Raw genomic sequence first — 22825 nt, 5'->3', positions numbered from 1 at the left:
CTCATGATCCTGAACAAACTCAATACCCTCAGCTTGTGAAATTGCATGGGGGTAATTCTCATTATCCTTTGCTTAATCCTACTTCTAGCAAAATACTCAGCACATTTCATTCCAGTGACTCATTTAGTGGTCTAGCTCTTGCTAGAGATGAACTTTGCAATGACAAAAACTGTGTATACCTTGGCCCCTGGGGCAACCCCAGCTCCTAGCCCAGTGCCAGTTACACAATTGGAAGCTTACACACAGCCAAATGAGGAATCTCTTCTACTTTAAGACAGAAAAAGGGAAGGAAGAGCCTCGTTATGAGTTACCCCACTTCCAGCTGGCCACATGCGACAGGGTAACCTAAGTGCACCAACAAGGAGCCCTGAGCCTTGCAAGATTGGGGTGCTCCAAGCCAGAGACAAACTCGTAAGTTGCTAGAACTACTCTGCCAGTACCCATGGCACTAGGTTCTCAGAGCAACCCCGGCAAAGCTGCCTATAGCCTTAACAGTTTGCCTGTTCTGGGTGAAGCGGGCTATGTGGAGGAGACCATGGGGCAGCTGTCAAACACCTGCCTCAATGCAGCAATCTAACTGCTGGATGAACTCCCCAGTCCTCCCACCACCCCCACCCTCAATCTGGGGCCACCCTCCCTGTGGGAATCATAGGGACAGCTCACCTGCATGCATGGTGTTTTTAAGCAGGAGTGGGCCCCTGGGAGGAGATGCAGAAGGAAATCAAGTCAGGGAAGAGTGCCTTTATCAACACTTACTGCACAGTCCACAGGCCAGGCATGCACATCTGTTAACAAGCTCCCCACTACACACACACACACACACACACACACACACACACACACACACACAGAGTAAGTTAAATATTTATACATAAGTGAAGGTCAAAGAGAGGAAGGCCACTCACCCCACTGGCCCTCCGGGCAGCCAGCACCATCTCTAAGCCATCCCCTGGTAAACCCCTCCATGGCTTCCCGTTATCTTTAGGATAGAGTCCTCCAGTTGTTAGCAGACCCAAAAGGCCCTTCTGTATCTGGTCCCAGTCCCCTTTTCACCCTTTTTGCCCCTCCATATGTCCCTTTCCTTTTCCATTCCACCCTTGCAGGGTTCCTTTGACTTCCTCCAAAGAGGAAGGCTCTCCCAGTTAGGTCTGGGTCTTCCGTAGGCTGGGCATCCATCTCCACTCCCCTTCCCCAGCTAATGCCTGCTGCTTCACCCTTTCAGGTTTCAGCTCAAATGCTAAGAGCCTTCCAGATCCCCTAGACAGGTGGGGGCCACCTGAAAGTTCTCAGGCCACCTTGTTCCTTCCCATCTCTTGGCTCACAGTATCTGGCTTCCCCACTAGCCGATGAGGTCCACTGATGCAGAAACTGCATCTGCCTTGTTCTCTGCCAATTTCTAATGTCTAGTATAGCACCTGACACCAGTAAATGTCCAATGCCCGTTTGTGTTATTTCATTATTTTTCTCTCTTCTTTGTAGTTTTTGTTTTGTTTTTAATTTCTTTTGGCAAGGGGTGAGGACAGAACCACACAGTGGTGGTGGGGGAAGGGCCAGGGAGACGAGACAGCTGGGGAAGAGAAAAAAAAATGCAAGAAACAGGGAGTGCAACTGGGTGCAGGGGCTCATGCCTATAATCCCAGGACTTTGGAAGGCCGAGGCAGGAGGATTGTTTGAGTCCAGGAGTTTTGAGACCAGCCTGGACAACATAATGAGACTCTGTCTCTACAAAAAAATATACAAAAATTAACCGGGTGTGGTGGCAGGTGCCTGCTGTCTCAGCTACTCAGGAGGCTGAGGTGGGAGGATCACTTGAGCCCAGGAGGTTGAGGCTACAATGAGCTGTGATCGCACCACTGCATTCCAGCCTGAGTGACAAAGTGACACCTTGACTCAAAAAAAAAGCGGGATGGCGATGAACGTGCATAGGGAGAAATACTAAACAGTGGTAAGGAAAGTAGGGAGACAACAGAGGAACAAGGAAGGAAGGGAGGAGAGAGAAACGCAAGAGGAAAGAGAAGAAGGAAGAAAGGAGAGGTAAGAGAAGACAAGAGAGGGATAAGGGAGAAGACAAGAGGCAGTAAAGAGGAGAGGGAAGAGGAAGGCCAAAGGGAGGGAGAGGAGGAAATAGGAGAAGGGCAATGGGTGGTGAGGGGAGACTCTTCTTCATTTGATGATGTATTCTTTCACTAACTCATTTCATCATTTCTTCATTTATCATTCATTCATGTGCTAACTCGTTCAGTGAATCATTTACTCACTCCACAAATTTTGCTGTGTATCTTTATAGCGTGGCTTTGGAAAGACCATAGATTTGTATTCATGTAGTCCTGAGTTTAAAGCCCAGCTCAACCTCTGCTAGTCTGGGTGACCTTGGGCAAGAGACTTTTCCCCTCTGGTCCTTGTCCTCCCCATCTGGAAAGCCTTCCACAGGGGTGATTGTAGTTACAGTGCCTGGCATGGAGTACATGGCCCACCAAAGCCCTTACCTAAATGGTAGCTACTTGTTTTAGTCCTCTCTGCCAGACACTGTGGGCAGAGAGGAATAAGGCACTCAGAACCCTGTGGAAGTTGCCTTCATTCCAAGCAAGCAGTTCCTGCATAGCTTTGCATCTGCCTTGGAAGCAAGAAATGCTCACGTACCATCAGCATCAGAGGCAATTTTACCCTGAATGTAAACTCTGATTGTTCCTTGATTTCACAGTCCCTTTCCAAAGCCCTGTACTTAATTTCATGTCCATAATTTTGTCTCTTTTTACTTGAGGAGCATGAATCTTCCCTTAATGATCTCTCCCGCCCATATGTAAACGTGCCACATGCACACACGCGGACCACAGTTACCAAAGGGAGGCATTTTTAACCTGGAAAATATGGCTATTGCAGCCTACGAGGCAGTGAGTAAGATCTTCAAAGACCTAACTTGTTTGGGCTGAGGAAAAAAGACTTCATCTCTACCCCAGCAACCCAGCAGATGCACAATACCAGGTCACTGGGCAGAAGGCCACAGACCTCAACCCCAGCTGCCCTGCCCTCAATCCTCCTCCTCCCTCCTGCAACAGACAGGTAAGGCTTCAGAGCTGCCTGGCAGTGACTGGGGTAGCCCATGGCTTGCCCTCTACCAAACGGACACTGTGCATTAGGAGAAGCCATGGCTGTTGAGGGACTTGGATGGGATCTACAGGAGCTAAAGGAGCTCACTACTTCCTGCTGACAGCCACAAACTGCCTATTGGCCTTTGCCCTACAATCCTGGGGCCCCAAATGGAAAGGGCAGAGCACAGCCATAAAACAGCTAGTGTTGTCTAAGACAGAGAGAATCATTGACCAATTGCCATCCTCCCTTCTCCACCTCAATTAACCCTTTCAGGCCCTGGACAAGGGTTGCTAGAGTCTTCAGGGGTGGAACTATCAATAGATTGTCCAGTTCATCATTGAGAACACACTGTTATCAAATGTAAGGGTCTGGAATGTATTAGGCACTTGTACAAGTACCTATACACACACACACGTGTGCACACACAGAACACCTGAGATTGGGACACCTCAGACCCAGAGCATCCAAAACAGACTCTCCATTTTTCCCCCAAATAGGACTCTTCTATTCTCCTCCATTGCAAGGACCTGGCACCATCTATCATCCAAGCCTTCGGAAACAACATCCTCCTTGAGTGCTCTCTTTCTCACTTGCCGCACCCAATGTTGGCCAAGTTCTGCTCATTCTGGCTCCAGAACAGCTCTGAAATCTCTCCCCATTTCTTCATCACCACTACCAGACCCTATTCCAGTTCCCATTGTTTTGGGGCTGGATCTTGGAATTGCTTACTCAACAGGGGTCCCTGTATCTAGGCCAACTTCCAACAAACCATTTTCCAAAGTAAGCCATAGAAATCTCCTTTAAAACTGAATGCAGACCAGGCACGGTGGCTCACACCTGTAATCCCAGCACTCTGGGAGGCCAAGCTGGGTGGATCACCTGAGGTCAGGGGTTCGAGACTAGCCTGGCCAACATGGCGAAACCCTGTCTTTACTAAAATACAAAAAATTAGCCAGGCATGGCAGCACACATCTTTAATCCCAGCTACTTGGGAGGCTAAGGGAGGAGAGTTGCTTGAAGCTGGGAGGCGGAGGTTGCAGTGAGCCGAGATTGTGCCATTGCACTCCAGTCTGGGCAACAGGAGCGAAATTCCATCTCAAATAAATAAATAAATAAATAAATAAATAAAATTGCATGCAACAGTGTGGTACTGACATAAGGATAAATATATAGACTAACGGGATAGAATTGCAAGTCCAGAAATAAATCCATGCATATACGGTCAAATGATTTTTGACAAGGGTGATAACTCCTCCCTTAATAGGGAAAAGAATAGTCTCTTCAGTAGGCGGCTCATGTCTATAATCTCAGCACTTTGGGAGGCCGAAGTGGGAAGATCACTTGAGCCCAGGAGTTCAAGACCAGCCTGGACCAGCCTGGGCAACATAATGAGACTCTATCTCAAAAACAATAATAATAAAATAATTAAATAAATTATATATTTAAAAAGAATAGTCTTTTCAACAAATGGCAGTGGAACAGCTGGATATTGACATGCAAAAGAATAAAGCTGAACTCCTAACCCACATTCTCTTTTTTTTTTTTTGAGATGAAGTCTTACCCTGTCGCCCAGGCTGGAGTGCAATGGCGCAATCTCGGCTCCCTGCAAACTCCGCCTCCCAGGTTCAAGCGATTCTCCTGCCTCAGCCTCTCAAGTAACTGGGCCTACAGGGGCCTACCACCAAACCCAGCTAATTTTTTTTTTTTAATACAGGGTTTCGCCCTTGTTGCCCAGGCTGGAGTGCAACGGCACAATCTCGGCTCCCTACAACCTCCGCCTCCCAGGTTCAAGTGATTCTCCTGTCTCAGCCTCCTGAGTAGCTGGGATTACAGGTGCATGCCACCAGGCCTGGCTAATTTTTGTATTTTTAGAAGCGACAGGGTTTCATCATATTGGTCAGGTTGGTCTCGAACTCCTGACCTCAGGTCATCCACCCGCCTTGGCCTGCCAAGGTGCTGGGATTACAGGCATGAACCACCACGCCTGGCCTTTTTTTTTTAAGTAGAGACGGGGTTTCACCATGTTGACCAAGCTGATCTCAAACTCCTGGACTCAAGTGATCCTCCTGCCTCAGCCTCCACAAAGTGCTGGGATTACAGGCAAGAGCCACTGCACCTAGCCTCCTATCCCACATTCTATACAAAAATTAACTCAAAATGCATTAAAGACCTACATAGAAGAGCTAAAACTATAAAACTCTTGGAAGAACACATAGGAGTAAACCTTCATGATCTTGGATTTGGCAATGGTTTCTTAGACATGACACCAAAAGCAAAAGCAACAAAAGAAAAATATAGATAAATTGAACATCAGCAATATTTAAAACTTTTTTGCTTCAAAAGACACTGCCAGCCGGGTGCTAGGGCTTATGAGAGCCAAAGGTGGAAACAGCCCAAATAGCCACATACTGATTAATGGATAAACAATATATGGTATGTCCATACAGTGGATTATTCAGCCACTAAAAAGAACGAAGTACTCATGCATGCTAAACATGGATAAACTTTGAAAACATTATGCTAGGTGAAAGTAGCTGATCACAAAAGACCACATATTATAGACTCCACTTATCTAAAATATCCAGAATAGTCAAATCTACAGAGACAGTGGATTAAAGCAGGACAGAGAGAGGTTGCCAGGGGAAGGGGAAAGCAGGGAATGGGAAGCGACTGTTTAATGGGTATAGGGTTTCCTTCTGGACCAGAGCAATGTCTGATAGTAATGATGGTTGCGCAACCTTATGAACACACTAATTGCCACTAATGGTCAGCTTTACGGTGGGTGCATTATACCACAATGTTTTTTAATGCATGTAATAGACAGGTTGTCAATTCACTTTTCTCTGTTCTTCCCTTCTAAAAATAACTAAATACTCTGGAAACAGTTCAACAGATAACCATAAAAGGACTCTGACGGCTGGAAAGAAGGCAGTGACTGACTAGGCATCTCAGGACTTGAAGGCTGACACTATGGTGAGTTCCCTGGAGCTTTCGTTTTATCACTCACATAACCCGAAGAAGCCTGCCACACAGATCTACTGACAGCACAAACACATACTCAAAAGTAGAAGAAAAACCTGCTCTCTCCAGCCAAAAGACCAGGAAAGAAGAAGCCCAACAGAGAGGGTCTCCCAGTAGGGAGCCTCAATCCCTTCTCCATACCTGGAGCAGTGACAGACCAATCCAACCCGCAGTGGCAATGTCAGCAGAACCCTGGATCTCTGGGCCCTCCGCCCAGCATCAGACATTTTACCAGACCCGACATCTTCTGGCCTCCCCCACCCGCTCCAGTGATAACAAGTGGCCCAGGGAAGTGCCTTCTACCTCTGCAGACAGCACCAGCAGGAATAAACAGGAGCCCCAGCACTACCATAAAAATGAAGCAAACGAGGACTCATAAATATCACTGGAGACCAGGCCTGTGCCAGGACTGTCAGAGTACGGAACAGTGCCAAGAACTTCTCTACTTTAAAATAGATTTTGGCTGCATGCGGTGACTCATGCCTGTATCCCAGAACTTTGGGAAGCGGAGGCAGGTGGATCATTTGAGCTTGGGAGGTCAAGACCAGCCTGGGCAACACAGCAAAACCCCATCCCTACAGAAAATACAAAAATTATCCAGGTGCGGTGGTGTGCGCCTGGAGTCCCAGCTTACTTGGGAGGCTGAGGCAGGAGAATTGCTTGAGCCCAGGAGGCAAAGCTGCAGTGAGCCAAGATTTTGCTGTTGCACTCCAGCCTGGGCAACAGAGAGAGAACTTGTCTCAAAAAAAGAAAAGAGAAGAGTAGAGAAGAGAAGAGAAAAGAAAAGAAAAAAGAAAAATCACTGGAGCTACAGTCCACAAAAGTAGGCCAGAACCTACAAGCTAAACCTTAACACGGTGACTCACACCTGTAATCCCAGCACTTTGGGAAGCCAAGGCAGGCAGACCACTTGAGGTCAGGAGTTCAAGACAAGCCTGGCCAACATGGTGAAACCCCGTCTCTACTAAAAATGCAAAAAATTAGCGGGACATGGTGGTGCATACCTGTAATCCCGGCTACTCAGGAGGCTGAGGCAGGAGAATCACTTGAACCTGGGAGGTGGAGGTTGCAGTGAGCCAAGATTGCACTACTACCACTGCACTCCAGTTTGGGTGACAGAGCAAGACTTTGTCTCAGAAAAAAGAAAAAAATATATATTATTGTAATACCTGAGATGTCAAAGATGCAGTAAAATCACTCATACCAAAACTAGGAAAATCTCATCTTAAGACAACCAACCAACATTAACACTGAGATGAATCAGATGTTGAAATTTTTGACAAGGATTTCAAAGCAGTCATCGTAAAAATGCTTTGGCTGGGCATGGTGGCTCACGCCCGTAATCTCAACACTTTGGGAGCCTGAAGCAGGCAGATATTTTGAAGCCAGGAGTTCAAGACCAGCTTGGCCAACAGGGTGAAACCCCCGTCTCTACTAAAAATTTTAAAATTAGCCAGGTATGGTGACAGGTGCCTGTAGTCCCAGCTACTAGGGAGGCTGAGGCATGAGAATTGCTTGAATCTGGGAGGCAAAGGTTGCATTGAGCTGAGATTGTACCACTGTACTCCAGCCACCAGCCTGGGTGACAGAGTGTGACTCCATCTCAAAAAAAAGAAAGTTATTTGGCTGGACATGGTGGCTGATGCCTATAATCCCAGCACTTTGGGAGGCCAAGGATCACTTGAGCCCAGAAGTTCTAGACCAGCCTGGGCAACATAGTGGGACCTCATCTCTATTTTTTTTTTTTTTAACATTAAAAGATAAAAGAAGAAAGAAAAATAGGCTAGGCACAGTGGCTCATGCATGTAATCCCAGCACTTTGGGAGGCTGAGTCAGGCAGATCACCTGAGGTTAGGAGCTTGAGACCAGCCTGGCCAGCATGGTGAAACCCCATCTCTACTAAAAATACAAAAATTATCCAGGTATGGTGGGGGCACCTGTAATCCCAGCTACTCAGGAGGCTGAGGCTGGAGAATCGCTTGAACTCAGGAGGCAGAGGGTGCAGTAAGCCAAAATCATGCCACTGCACTCCAGATTTGGTGACAGAGCAAGACAAGAAAGAAAGAAAGAAAGAAAAGAAAGAGAGAAAGAAGAAAGAAAGAAAGAAAGAAAGAAAGAAAGAAAGAAAGAAAGAAAGAAAGAAAGAAAGAAAGAAAGAAAGAAAGAAACGAGGGAGGGAGGGAGGGAAGGAAGGAAAGAAGGGAAAGAAGAGGAAAGAGAAAGAAAGAGAAGGAGAGAAGGAAAGAAGGAAAGAGAGAGAGAGAAAGAAAGAGAGAGGGAGGGAGGGAAGGAAGGAAGGAAGTAAGGAAGGAAGGAAGGAAGGAAGGTCTAAACAACAAAGAGAAAATAGATCTCCCCCCCCCAAAAAAAAACCACAGAACCTCAGGAACAATAAGAAAATACTGTTTATATCATCAGAGTTCCAGAAGGAGAAAAGAAAGAGTGCTGAAAAAGCATTACGAGCAAGTCATGGCTGAAAACTCCCCCAAATTTAGTGAAAAACATAAATATACAGATTCAGAAAACTGCTGAAACTTCAAATGGGATAAATCTAAAGGAATCCATGCCAAAACACATCATGATTAAACTTCTGAAGAATAAAGACTTTAAAAATATATACATTAAAAGCAACCTGAGAGCCTTACCTATAGGGAAACACCAATTTGAATGACAGCAGATTTCTCATCTGAAACTATCGAGGCCAAAAGGAAGTGGCACACATTTTTCAACAGTCGAAAGAAAAGAACTCTCAACCACACATTCTATTTTAGGCAAAATTATCCTTGAGTAATGAAACGGAAATAAAGACATTCTCAGATGAAATAAAAATGCATATAAGTCTAACTAAGACATTCCCCTCTTGTAACCCCTCTGTGATTTCTTGTAGGTTCTCAAATGGTGGGGTGTGAGTGTAGCTTATATTTTTAAAAAGATAGATTCCCAAGCCTCACTCTCAGAGACTCTGCTTTGTAGTTCTGAAGGGATCCAGGAATCACCCTTTCATCAAGCTTTCCCCTACCCCGCCTCTCCTAAGTGACTTTTGCATGACTGGTGGACAGGCCAGGAGTGAAGACACCCTAATCTGAAGTCTGATATCTGTGTTTCTTCTGTCAGAGTCCTCAGCCCACAGGCCTAGCCCCTCCATCCCTCCAGCTACATTCATTCCTTTCCCTGGCCTTGCACCACATGTTTGAACCACTCTCAACTTCTCCCAGGATCCTCAATGTTTTGGCCTCCATCTTGCCTTGGGACCTTTGCAAATACTCTTTCCTCTTCCTATAAACTTCCCCAAGACTACTCACCTAAACTTCAATTGCTCCCTCTAGCTAACATCTAGTCTAGACACCAGCTTAGATTAGATGTCCCTTCCTCCAGGAAGTCTTCCTGGAATCCCCAAATGTGGGTGAGGCACCCTCCTCATGTGATCACTCTGTATCAGAGGATCAGTCTGTTTACTTATATGCGTCTACTCTGAAAATGAGTTTGGTGAGTGTCTGGCTATCTTGTTACCCCTATTTTCCTAGCACATAGCACGTGGCACACAGGGAAGCTTCAGAAAACATTCAGGGAGTGAGGGAAGGATGAATGAATGAATGAATGAATGAATGAATGAATGACAACTCTTCAAGAGAGATATCATTATCTCATTTGCTGGCATGTTGATTCAGACTGTGCAGGGATCTAAAATCATTTCTGGCCGGGCAAAATGGCTCACACCTGTAATCCCAGCATTTTGGGAAGCTGAGGCAAGAGGATTGCTTAAGCTCAGGAGTTCAAGGCCAGCCTGAACAATGTGGCAAAATCCCATCACTACAAAAAATACAAAAATTAGCCAGGCATGGTGTGTGCACCTGTAGTCCCAGCTACTCGGGAGGCTGAGGTGGGAGGGTCACTTGAGCCAGGGAGGTTAAGGCTACAGTGAGCTGTGTTCATGTCACTGCACTACAGTCTGGGTGACAAAGAGAGACTCTGTCTCAAAAAATAAAATAAATTGATTTCTACTAAGTCCCAAGCAAGTGGTAGAGGCTGGATTCAAATCCAGGTTCCTTCAACCCACAGTTTTCCCTATAATACCACAGAGATTCCCAAGACGTGAATCACTCAGTGGAACCGTGTCTTCCTGTTTCTTATTCCCCATTCCCTCTGCCACTTTTAGGTCCCTATCCTAAAGGACAAGTTCAGTGAAAACAAGGCAACTTTCCTGATACCCAGCTATAATGCCAAAATCCAAGGCTTTGGAGTCAGGCAGACCTGAATTCAAAACCTTCTCTCTCACCAGCTGTGTGAACCTGGACAGATGCCCTCACCACTCTAAGCCTCTATCTTAATATTCCAGGTGGGATAGCCCACATAAAGTGATGATCACAGGACCTGGCCCACAGAAAGCCCTCAATAAATGTTCATCCCCACCATCCCTTCCTCCCTCTGGGTGAGGGCAGGCTGGTGAGGCTTGGAAAAAAGACATAGTTTGGTTTCCAGGCTCCAAGCCTCTTCTTTCCCCAGATCTATGGCATTCCCTCCCTGCATCTTTTCACTCCCTTCCCCTCCCCTCCCCCCAACTCACTACACTGTCAGGACCTGAGAGCCTAAACTTTCTCTGTGAGCCTTGAGCTGCTCTTGTAGAGTTCAATGTGTTACCTCCACCTGGAGCATCCGCATGGTAACAGAAAATTCAGCTCTAAGCCAAAGGTATGAAGTTCTAACTGTGGAAATACAACCAGAGCAAGGGGCTTTTACCCAGTGGGGGAAGGTGGTAAGTCCCTTGCGGAGGCTGTGGAGGCTGCCGCCACCCCTAGGGCTTCCCTAGAGCCGCCCCTCAGCTTACCTAGGCTTCCCCAGCCCAGGCCAGTGTTATGGGCTTTATGAGGTCACCATGACCCAGAAGTCCCTCAGCCAATGAGACCCCTGCTGCCACCTATACAGTTGGGAGAAGGGATGGGGTCCTTTCAAAGAACAACCTGCCCTGAGACCCTCTTCAGCCTCCCAGAAAGGACTTCACTGCTAATAAACACTGAGTTTCTCATCCAGAATTCAAGTCTTCCCATAAAAGCCCCTTGCCCTATGACCTTGGACCTCTGTTTATTTCAGGGTGACAAGGGCTTTGAAATCAGGTGGCCTGTGACGAGGCAACTGAGACCCATAGTGAGAAAATATTGGCCCAAGGTCAGGAGCTGGGATGCCTGCCTGTCCTTGTGCACCCAAATCCTTGATCTTTTTCCTACCCCACCCTGGCTCCTGTTCCAGGTGCCGATAAGAGTGTGTGGAGCAGGGCAGGAATGAGGGCAGGGCGGGCCGGGGCATAGCAGTGTCACCTAGATCTTTTGATAAGAAAAGCAGGACTCTAAGGCTATCTTTCTAAAGAAAATCTTTTTAATGATAAGCAATAGCTCAGCTAATTTACTAATAGAAACTTCACTGGGCACCATTTACAAAATGATAACGGAGTCTTCCTGTCTTCCTGTTCCCCCAGGTCAGGATGTCCTTAGATACACTGCATAACCTGTTCTCAGACAAGCTACCTAGAAGTCAGCTTCATCCGACTCACTCCCCACACTTGACTGCCACTTCTCATTAGCGAGCAGCTGATGGGCTCTCCTGAATTCCCTCCAGTCCACCTCGGATCTCACCTTTTCTGCTCTTCTCCTCTGCTGTCCACATCTGAACAGGAGGATTCCTGTACCCCCAGTTTCCTTCTGCTGCTTCAGAGGCCTTGTGTCACCGAGGATTCCTCCTCCACTTGCTCCTTCCCCAGCAAAAATCCTTCCTTTGGCTGGGTGCAGTGGCTCATGCCGATAATTTCAGCAATTTGGGAGGCTGAGGCAGGAGGATCACCCAAGCCCAGGAGTTCAAGATCAGCCTGGGCAACATAGTGAGACTTCATCTCTAGTAAAAATAAAAATTTTTTAAAAAATCAACCAGGTATGGTGGCATGCGCCTGTAGTCCCAGCTACTTAGCAGGTTGAGGTGGGGGAAATCACCAGCGCCTGAGAGATCGAGGCTGCTGTGAGTCATGATGGTGCCACTGCACTACAGCCTGGGCAACAGAGCAAAACCCTGTTTAAAAAAAAAAAACAAATTCTTCCCTCAAACTTGCTTCTTCCTCCAGCGTCCCCTCCCTCGCTCTTTAGCTCCAGTGACAAGCCTCTCCCAAGGATCGTTTTTGACACCTCCCTCTTCTTCCCTGGCCTCCTGCATGTAAACTCCCAAGTCCTTCCAATATATTTTTTTTTTCTAGATGAAGTCTCGCTCTGTTGCCCAGGCTGGAGTACAATGGCGCCATCTTGGCTCACTGCAAGCTCCGCCTCCCGGGTTCACGCCATTCTCCTGCCTCAGGCTCCCGAGTAGCTGGGACTACAGGAGCCCACCACCATGCCCGGCTAATTTTTTTGTATTTTTTTTTAGCAGAGACGGGGTTTCACTGTGTTAGCTAGGATGGTCTTGATCTCCTGACTTCTTGATCTGCCCGCCTTGGCCTCCCAAAGTGCTGGGATTACAGGCGTGAGCCACCGCGCCCAGCCAGTCCTTCCAATTTTACCTCCAAATCCGCTCTTTGCCTCCAACCTCATACCCTCCATCCTAGCTCAGGTCATTGAAAAGATTCAGTGGCGGAGGCGCGGGTGGCTCAAGCCTGTAATCCCCAGCACTTGGGGAGCCGAGACGGGCGGCATCGACAGCGAGGTAGGAGATCGAACCCATCCTGGGCTACATACGGTGAAACCCGCCCGGTCTCCCTACTAAAAAATACACAAAACGCGAGCGCCGGCCGACGAGCGGGCCGCCCTGTAGTCCCAGCTACTCGGGGAGGCCTGAGACACGGAAGAGATGGCGTCACGCCGGGAGGCCGGCCAGCTGGCAGTGAGGGCTGAGAGCCGGCCACGCTGCACCTAACCCAGCCTGGGCGGGCAGAGCAGGAAGACTCGTCTCAAAAAAAAAAAACAAACAAAGAAAGAAAGCCCAGATTCTGGCCAGTCCTGTAAATAATGTCCCATGGGGCAGGTGTTCCCCTCTCCCAGCCACCCACATTAGGCAGAGAGGCAGCTTCCCTGACAACTCATTTCCCTTCTTAACACCTTCAGTGTCCTCCACTGCTGCCAGGGTCACGTCCAGCTCCTTAGTCTGGCATTGAGGCCTCTTCACAGTCTGCCCTGCCTGCCTATCCCTCTTGTCTCTGTTCCCTTTCGATTTTTAGGTTTGTACTGAAGCAAAAAATTGCATATGTCATGTCTATTTTCATGAATTTTCACCGAGTGAGCACACCCTTGAAACCAGCACCCAGATCCAGAAATAGAACGTTACCAGGACCCCAGAAATCCTCCTCATGTCCCCCTTCCCATCACTATCCTCCTCCTCGTCCGGGGAACCACCATCCTGACTTTTAATATGGTTTGCCTGTTTTCATACTTCATATAAATGGAATTATACAACACAAACTATTTTCTTCCGACTTCCTTGGTTCAATATTATGTTTGTGAGATTTTAAATATATTTTGCACCCAGTAGCTATTTCTTCTTTTCTTGTAAGTGTCGGTTTCCTTTTAGGTTCTCCCTGTTTTCGCTCTTTCCAGAGTCTTCAGGAGGTTTTTTGTTTGCTTGTTTGTTTGTTTTGTTCAGAGCTCATAATTTTTACCAGTATGAAAATTGATCTGTTAGGAGCTATTCTGCCATTATTACAAGCAGAATGTCTCCTTTTTCATTTTGTTTTTCTCTTTTCTCACTTTGTTTTGGATTATTAAATTTGCCTTTCTTCTCATACTCCTTTCTTTCCTTTTCCATTTGTTTGGAAATTACATATTACATGTCTATTCTTTTTTATTTATCTTTTGAGACAGGGTCTCACTCTGTCGCCCAGGTTGGAGTGCAGCCTCAACTCCACCTCCTCCCACCTCAGCCTCCCAAGTAGCTGGGATTATAGGTGCACACCATCATGTCTGCTAATTTTTTAAAATTTTTTTGTAGAGACAAGGTTTCACCATGTTGCACAAGCTGGTCTCAAACTCTTGAGCCCAAGCAATCCTCCCGCCTCAGCCTCCCAAAGTGCTAAAATTACAAGCATGCACCACTGCATCTGGCCTGTATACATCTATTCTTAACATCCAAACTTTAGTTAGCAAAGTCCAAAATTAATTAATACTGCTACCCTCCTTCAAGAAACAAATAAAAAATGGGCTGAGCACAGTGGTTCACACCTGTAATCCCAGCACTTTGGGAGATCCAAGGCAGGAGGATCGCTTACCTCCAAAAACAAAAGAAAAACACAGGGACTGGCTAGGTACGGTGGCTCACGCCTGTAATCCCACCACTTTAGCAGGCCAAGGTGGGCAAATCACTTGAAGTCAGGAGTTTGAGACCAGCCTGGCCAACATGGTGAAACCCTATCTTTACTAAAAATATAAAAAGTAGCTAGGCCTGGTGGCACACACCTGTAATCCCAGCTACTTAGGAGGCTGAGACACAAGAATCGCTTGAACCCGGGAGGCCGAGGTTGCAGTGAGCCAAGATTGCATCACTGCAGCCCACTCCAGCCTGGGCAACAGAGCGAGGCTATCTCAAAAAAAAAGAGTTTCTTAGTAGTAAACTCCTTTAGTTTTGTTTGCCAAAAAATTATAATTCTCATTCTCGAAACATTTTTACTGTATGTAGCAGTCTAGAGTGGTATTTTATTTTAGTGCATCAAAGCTAATGTTCCACTGCCTTCTGGCTTCTGTGGATTCTGTCGAGAAGTTAGTCTGCCACCTTTTTGGTGATCAATCTATTCGTGCCCAGCCTGAATCTATTTTTTCTGGCCGCTTCTAAGATCTTTTACTTTGAGCCAGATGCAGCAGCTCATGCCTGTAATCCTAGCGTTTTAGGATGCCATGGTGGGAGGATAGCTTGAAGCCAGGAGTTCAAGACCAGCCTGGGCAGCATGGAGAGACCCTGATTCTGTTTTAATTTTTTTAAATTTTAATAAAAAATAAATAAGATCTTTTACTTTAGTGTTCTACAATCGTATTATGCCACATATAGGTATGGATTTTTTTTTGTATTTTTCCTATTTGGAATATTGGTATTGATCAGAAATTTTGAAAACTTTTCTAGAAATTTCTTTTTTCCCATTCTTTCTCTGCCCTGTGTAACTCTGATGAGTTACACACTAAGCCTTCTGTCTTTTTTTTTTTTTTTTTTAAGGTAGAGTCTCGCTCTCTCGCCCAGGCTGGAATGCAGTGGCACGATCTCTGCTCACTGCAACCTCTGCCTCCTGGGTTCAACCAATTCTCCTGCCTCAGGCTCCCAAGTGGCTGTGATTACAGGCACCTACCCCTATACCTGGCTAAATTTTGTATTTTTAGTAGAGAGAGATGGAGTTTCGCCATGTTGGCCAGACTGGTCTCAAACTCCTGACCTCAGGTGATCTGCCCTCCTTGGCCTCCCAAAGTGCTGGAATTATAGGCATGAGCCACCACACCTGGCCTAAAGCTGTTTGTTTGTTTGTTTGTTTTGAGACAGAGTCTCACTCTATTGCCCAGGCTGGGGTGCAGTGGCGTGATCTCAGCTCACTGTAGCCTCCGCCTCCCATGTTCAAGCAATTCTCGTGCCTCAGCTTCCTGAGTAGCTGAAATCACAGAGTTGTGCCACCAGGCCTGGATAATTTTCATATTTTTAGTAGAGAAGGGGTTTCACCATGTTGGCCAGGCTGGTCTCAAACTCCTAAACTCAAATGATCCACCAGCCTCAGCCTCCCAAAGTTCTGGGATTATAGGTGTGAGCCACCACATCTGGTTTGCTTTTTATTTCTTTAAACATATTAAACAGGCTGGGTGTGGTAATTCATGCCTTAATCCCACCCCTTAGTCCCTCCCCTCTGGGGAGGCCTAGGCAGGAGGATGGATTGAGTCCATGAGTTCAAGACCAGCCTGGCAACATAGTGACACCCTATCTCCACACACACACAAATTAGCCAGGCATGGTGGTGCACAGCTCTAGTCCTAGCTACTTGGGAGGCTGTGGCAGGAGAATCGCTTGAGCCCAGGAGTTCAAGGCTGCAATGAGCCATGATCGCATCCTTGCACTCCAGCCTGGATGACAGAGCAAGACACTGTCGCAAAAAAAAATCAAAAAACAGGCTGGGCACGGGGGTTCACGCCTATAATCCCAGTCCTTTGGGAGGCTGAGGCAGGTGGATTACGAGGTCAGGAGATTGAGGCCACCCTAGCTAACATGATGAAACTCCATCTCTACTAAAAATACAAAAAATTATTTGGACATGGTGGCATGTGTCTGTAGTCCCAGTTACTCAGGAGGCTGAGGCAGGAGAATTGCTTGAACCTGGGAGGTGGAGGTTGCAATGAGCCGAGATCGCGCCACTGCACTCCAGCCTGGGCAATGGAGCGAGACTCCATCTCAAAAACAAAAAACAAAAAAACCATATTATTTTGCTTTTGATAATTTTGTATTCTGAACAAAATTGTGGGTCTGATTCTGCTGTTTACATTGTCTCTTGGTTTTCACCCATGGTGCCTTATTTTCTTATGACTTTTGGGATTGTTGACTGGGAACCACTTATTTTCCCTGAAACTTTGTCTCAGAATTCCTTAAGGCCTGGATTTAAGCTATGTTTTTTTTTTTTTTTTTTTTTTTTTGAGACAGTCTTGCTCTGTTGCCCAGGCTGGAGTGCAGGGGTGCAATGTTGGCTCATTGCAACCTCTACCTCCTGGGTTCAAGTGATTCTCTTCCCTCAGCCTCCCAAGTAGCTGGGATCACAGGCATGAGCCACCACACCCCGGTAATTTTGTATTTTTAGTAGAGATGGGGTTTCGTCATATTGCCCAGGCTGGTCTCGAATGCCTGACCTTGAGTGATCTGCCCACCTCAGCCTCCCCAAGTGCTGGGATTACAGGTGTGCGCCACCGCGCCCAGCCTCTATGTTCCTCTGGAGAAAACTTGTTTTTGCTTATAGTAGTTATCTTGGGACACCACCAACATGAAACTACTTTAAATAAAATTCCACCATTTAGAGTGTTGAGACCACCTAAGCAGTACAAATTAGGACCAAATAGCTGTGTGAGGGCCAGCTTGTGGTCATTAATTTTTAAAAGAATTTGTTTTTTCTCCTACAACATGACAGTGTCAAAATAGGCAAATGGGTTTCTTTCTTTTTTTTTTTTTTAGAGATGGGGTTTTGCTCTGTTGCCCAGGATAGAGTACAGTGGCACCATCCTCCCACCTCCTGGGTAGCTGGGACTATAGGCATGCACCACCACCACGTCTTGCTAATTTATTTTTTTATTTTGTAGAGATGAGATCCCCCTGCATTGCCCAGGCTGGTCTCGAACTCCTGGGCTCAAGCAGTCCTCCCACCTCAGCCTCCCAAAGTGCTGGGATTACAGGTGTGAGCCACCAGTCCTAAAAATGACAGCTCCATATCTGAAACGTTAGAGTCTCTGAACATGTCACGGTGTGGAAGTGGGGAGAGTATCAGAGTAACCCACATAACACAGCCTGAGGCACACACTTCCCTCGGCCATTTGCTGTTCTGAGCAATGCAGTGTGGGAAGTCCCGTGGCTCTTCAGGGGTGCAGGGGTGGGCAGTGCTAAACAGGACAGCCTGGATGCAGAGGCAGTCAGGCCTCCAGGAGCCATTTCTCAACTGCAGCCTCCAGCCACCTCCCAAATGCAAAGCTGAGTGTGGCGCTCCTTGCTTATTCCGTGGGTAAGGGCTCCCCCACCCCTCCAGGTTGAAGCCAAATTCTTCATCAGGGTGACCCAACCCTCCAGGGCTCCCCAGTCTCATCTCTCTCCCCCTCTGCTTCCCCCCATTTCCTACCTGGGCCCTCTCCCACATACACTGCACCCTTTGTCTGGAAGGTCTTCCCTAGCCCCCGTCCCTGATGGTTCTCTGAGTCAGCCAAGCCTCTTCTTTTTTTTTTTTTTTTTTTTTTTTTTTTGAGACGGAGTCTCGCTCTGTCGCCCAGGCTGGAGTGCAGTGGCCGGATCTTGGCTCACTGCAAGCTCCGTCTCCCGGGTTAACGCCATTCTCCTGCCTCAGCCTCCCCAGTAGCTGGGACTACAGGCGCCCGCCACCTCGCCTGGCTAGTTTTTTTGTATTTTCAGTAGAGACGGGGTTTCACCGTGTTCGCCAGGATGGTCTCGATCTCCTGACCTCGTGATCCGCCCGCCTCGGCCTCCCAAAGTGCTGGGATTACAGGCTTGAGCCACCGTGCCCGGCCAACCAAGCCTCTTCTGAAAGCCTCCTGGCCCACCCAGGAGTTTGGGGTTTCTAACCTGTGTTTTCTCCATCCTGCATGTCCCAATCTGGGCCCACTGCCACTTTCCATGTCTGACATCCTTACAGGCTATAAGCCTGCTCTGTGTTTTTGATGTGCACCAACTCTATTAATAAAATGGCTGTTTCACATCTGAAATGCTGGAGCCTCCTGACAGCCCCTGCTTTCTTCTCTCCCACAGTATGCCATGGGAGGGATCTCCAGAGCCTAGCACAGTGCCTGGCACAGAATGTGTGCTCAGTAACTTGTTTAGTGATTTATAACCCAACAAGAAGTATCACAGACAATGGAGGAGTCTTTGCAGCTTGGAGTCTGTTCCAGGGCTGTTCCTCCTGCCAAAAACCAGAGCCAGATGAAGTCTCTTTCCTCCCAGACAGTCTGCAGAGCTCTTCGGAGCCAAGAGAGGTGGCAAAGCTCCGCGCCTGAGAGCTCGGCTCCCCGGCTTCTTTCCCAGGGACGACAAGTGACACACGGCCTGTGGAGTAGGAATGACGGGGCACGGGCATCCCTTTCGGCTGCAAACTGACTCTGGCTCCCTTCTGTGAAAAAGGGGCATAAAAATGTCTTCCTTGGCTGGGTACGGTGGCTCATGCCTGTAATCCCAGCACTTTGGGAGGCTGAGGCACGTGGATCATTTGAGCTCAGGAGTTCGAGACCGGCCTAGCCAACATGGTGAAACCTCGTGTCTACTAAAAAATACAAAAGTTAGCTGAGCATGGTTGTGCGTGCCTGTAATCCCAGCTACTTGGAGACTGAGGCAGGAAAATCGCTTGAACCCAGGGGGCAGAGGTCACAGTGAGCCAAGATTGTGCCACTGCACTCCAGCCTGGCCAACAGAGCGAGACTCTGCCAAAAAAAAAAAAAAAAAAGAATGCCTCCCTCATAAATGTGTCACGAACACTAAATAAGCAGCAGCTCCAAAATGAGGATGGTTTGTGCAGGGGGTGCCCTCATGAACTGTAAGAACTAAGTTCTTGATTTTTCTTTCAAAAACAGATTTGTCCAGCATTGCTGTTAAATATTCTTGCCAAAATAAGTGACTGTCCCATTGTAAATGGGTGTGAATAAGAAGGGACAAGTAGATGGATAAAATCAGGCAGATAGGCCCACAGTCAGCCTGACCTGCATTTGAACTTAACACTGAGGTGACTTGGGACAAGTCTCAACCTCTCCAAGCCTTGATTTCTTTGCCTGCAACATGTTCCCATGGATCATGAGTCATTTGGCAGTGTTGTGTGACACGTGGATGAAACTAAAATGTGGGACACTTTGTAGGAAATCACAAATAATATTATTAATAAAAGCAGAAAAAAATGCAAGCCAGACTAGGTGAGACTTATCAGTATGGGGCTTGGGGACAACTCTGGAGTCACATTGTATAATTCTGGTGGTTTGGTGTTCCTCTAGACTTTTTTTCTTTTCTTTTCTTTTCTTTTCTTTTCTTTTCTTTTCTTTTCTTTTCTTTTTTTTGAAACAGGGTCTCACTCTGTCGCTCAGGCTGGAGGTCAATGGTGCAATCTCGGCTCATTGCAACCTCCACCTCCCAGGTTCAAGTGATTCTCCTGCATCAGCCTCCCGAGTAGCTGGGATTACAGGCTCGTGCCACTGTGCCCAGCTAATTTTTGTATTTTAGTAGAAACAGGGTCTCACTGTATTGACCAAGCTAGTCTTGAACTCCTGACCTCAAGTGATTCGCCCGCCTCAGCCTCCCAAAGTGCTGGGATTATGGGTGTGAGCCACCCTGCCGGCCTTTTCTTTTTTCTTTTTTTTATGGCCAGCTCTTACACAGAAATTTCCTCTAGACTTTAACTGTAGAGTAAAGCATATGTGGTTGTTACTCAAGATGTAGCTCTGTCATTCTGTTAGCTTTTTGCGGCTGTCATAATATTCCAGTTAACACTCCCTTCCATGCCTTATTACAGAAGGGATCTGGGTGAGGCCCAATTACCATCTGGATTCTGGAATCCGGAGTGGGTGGCCTGGGAAGGCAGCCCCCGTAAGAAAGGTGACTCACAAAACATGTTCCTGCTTGTCTACAGCCCCCTTACTGTCTCCTGAGAAGACCCCACAGCACTGACCCTGCTCCATTCCAGCCAGCAGTCCTGATACCCTACCAGGGCCTGGCTCCTGGCAGCTGCTGAGTTTGTTGAGTTGATTTGGAGAATGAACCAGAAGCCCAGAGAGACTAGATCTCCCTTTCTGTAGAGGCTCCAAGAACCAAGAATTGAGCTTGGGCTCCAGGGCCAGCTCTGCCTCGGGTGGCCCATCACAGCCTCACATTTCCCGATGTACAGTGGTGGGGAGGGGGTCTTCAGTGGGGTCCTGTACATCTAGCAGCCCACAGCTTGGGTCTCTTTGGATCCCTGTAGGCATACCACACATGCCTCAACCAGCCAACAGAAACTGCCTGTCCCAAACCTCTCCCTCATTATCCCCCTTCACCACATCACCTCCCAACCAGCACCCCCAGACTCTCACCACTCACCATGCCCACCCTTCCCCACATCCTGTGGAATAGCACCCCATGAGCACCAAGGTCCCCCTGCTCCCATCCTCAATTTATCCCAGGGCCTCTCCCTCCCATACCTTCATCCTCTCTAGTCTTTCCTGGCCCCTCTAAACAGGCTGTGGTCTGACCTCTGCCCTCCCTACTGATCCAGGGAAATGGTCCTGGCCAGCATCAGGGGCCTTGCTGTCCTTATTGGGCTCCATTTCCCGGCCTGGCTAACCACTCCTTTCTTCTTGACCTTTCCATTGGCACCCCCCACCACCCTCTGCTGTCCGCTCTCCTCCACTGATGCCTCTTCCCCCACCTGTCCGCCTGTCAGTGGTCCCCAGAAGTCAGCCTCTATCCCTTTCTCTCTTTGCTTTGGCCACAAAATGATGTTCATGCCCTTGTCTTTGGCCCTGATCTCAGTCCTGAGCCCACAGCCTCTATATCCAGTTCCCTCCTTGGGGAGGCTGAGGCAGGAAAATTGACTCAGGAATGATCCACGACAAGCCCCATGACCAAAATCTCTCCCGCCCTGCCCTCCACCCTCAGTCCCTGCCACCTGCCCTCCACCCTCAGTCCCTGATGTCTGCCCACCTGGGCATGATTCTAGACACCCTTTCACACACACAGTCAAAGCCACCAAGTGCCCTGCTCTGCCTCGGGTGGCCTACCACAGCCTCACAGTCCGGATCTCTCCGTGAGCCCCAGCATGTAGACGCTGAAGTCTCCGTGCACGTTACAGGTGATTCTTGGACTCATTTAAATTCTGGGGTCCTCAGAACAGGGACAGCCTCTAACTCACTTCCCATACCAGGGCCCCCAGAACTCCCTCTGCATGAAGTGGTGACTCAGTCCCTTCCCCATGGACTCGCTGCCCCAGAACCGGCCTGCAGTAACCCATGCCAGCATGCCAGGACTATCAATTTATATCCCAGGTAGATAATCTATTAGCCATAATCTCAGACGAAAGGAAGATTTTGCCCCTTATGCAGATCTAATCTGTTTTTGTCACCACCCTTGCCTGATAATGCAGGATTCCCTGAGGGCAGGGCAGAAAACCTGGAGTTAGAAAGGGAAAGAACAGAATGTTCGAGATCACCCAGTCTAGTGTCTCCTTTTACACAGAAGGAAATGAGGCCCAGAGAGGGGCAAACACTTGCTCCAGGACTCCAGAAAAGCAACAGGGGCTGGGATTGGTCTCCTGATTCCCAAGCAGGGGCAGACAGCCAGGGGTCGGGGCTTGGTTCAGCATTCTCTGCTGCCTCTTACTGTGCTCAAAGGTCATTTTAGGGATGGTAGACTTTCTGGTTAGCCTGTTAAGATCCTGGGAGGGTGTGGGAAAGAGGAGTGGAGTGGGGAGGGAGGAGGGGCTTCAGGGGTTATCTCCAGTCAGAGATATTACAGGGCTGCAGAGTGGACCAGACCTGGTGGAGAATTAGGTGCTGCTGGGAGCTCCTGCCTTCCACAGCATCCCAGCTGCAGGGAGCCTCGGGGACTCTGGGCCGTGCAGAGTTGGGGGCATTCCCCAGAGAGCATTGCCATGGTCTGCAGGGAGCAGTTATCAAAGAATCAGGTCAAGTGGGTGTTTGCTGGCATTACCTGTGTGTCTGTGGTGGTCATTGCCACGATAGTCCTTGCCATCACCCTGCGGCGGCCAGGTAGGTGCCTCCCCCCATGCCATCCTAAGTGGCTTCCCGCATCGCTCGCTCCTTATCCCCACTTCTGACTTACAGCTCTGACCAGCTTTCCCTTTTTTGTTTTTTTTTGTTTTTTTTTTTTTTTTTTGAGACGGAGTCTCGCGCTGTCACCCAGGCTGGAGTGCAGTGGCCAGATCTCAGCTCACTGCAAGCTCCGCCTCCCGGGTTCACGCCATTCTCCTGCCTCAGCCTCCCGAGTAGCTGGGACTACAGGCGCCCCACCTCGCCCGGCTAGTTTTTTTTTTTTTGTATTTTAGTAG

At 48.0% G+C, this 22825-nt stretch overlaps 1 protein-coding gene across 13 annotated transcripts in view; it reads right to left on the bottom strand.

The window, feature by feature from the left end:
- Positions 1-10975, bottom strand: part of MROH7 (maestro heat like repeat family member 7) — a 69514-nt gene extending 58539 nt beyond the window's left edge. For 2 of the 13 annotated variants that reach the window (XM_017869379.1, XM_017869380.1), the window contains exons 1-2: positions 10750-10961; positions 664-698 (exon numbers count right to left, since the gene is read on the bottom strand). Coding sequence is in view for 5 of the 13 variants with exons in the window: in XM_017869387.1 (XP_017724876.1) it covers positions 664-673 (10 nt within the window). In the remaining 8 variants the exon portion in view is untranslated. Of the gene's footprint in view, positions 1-663; positions 699-905; positions 975-10749 lie in introns of those variants that run through there. The other 11 variants (XM_017869383.1, XM_017869385.1, XM_017869384.1 and 8 more) reach the window with 9 other exon arrangements.
- Positions 10976-22825: the final 11850 nt, after the last annotated feature.

The sequence above is a fragment of the Rhinopithecus bieti genome, unplaced genomic scaffold (genome assembly GCF_001698545.2).
Source record: "Rhinopithecus bieti isolate Rb0 unplaced genomic scaffold, ASM169854v2 scaffold_4916, whole genome shotgun sequence".
Lineage (NCBI taxonomy): Eukaryota > Metazoa > Chordata > Mammalia > Primates > Cercopithecidae > Rhinopithecus > Rhinopithecus bieti.
This window is presented reverse-complemented; position numbering and strand designations above follow the sequence as displayed.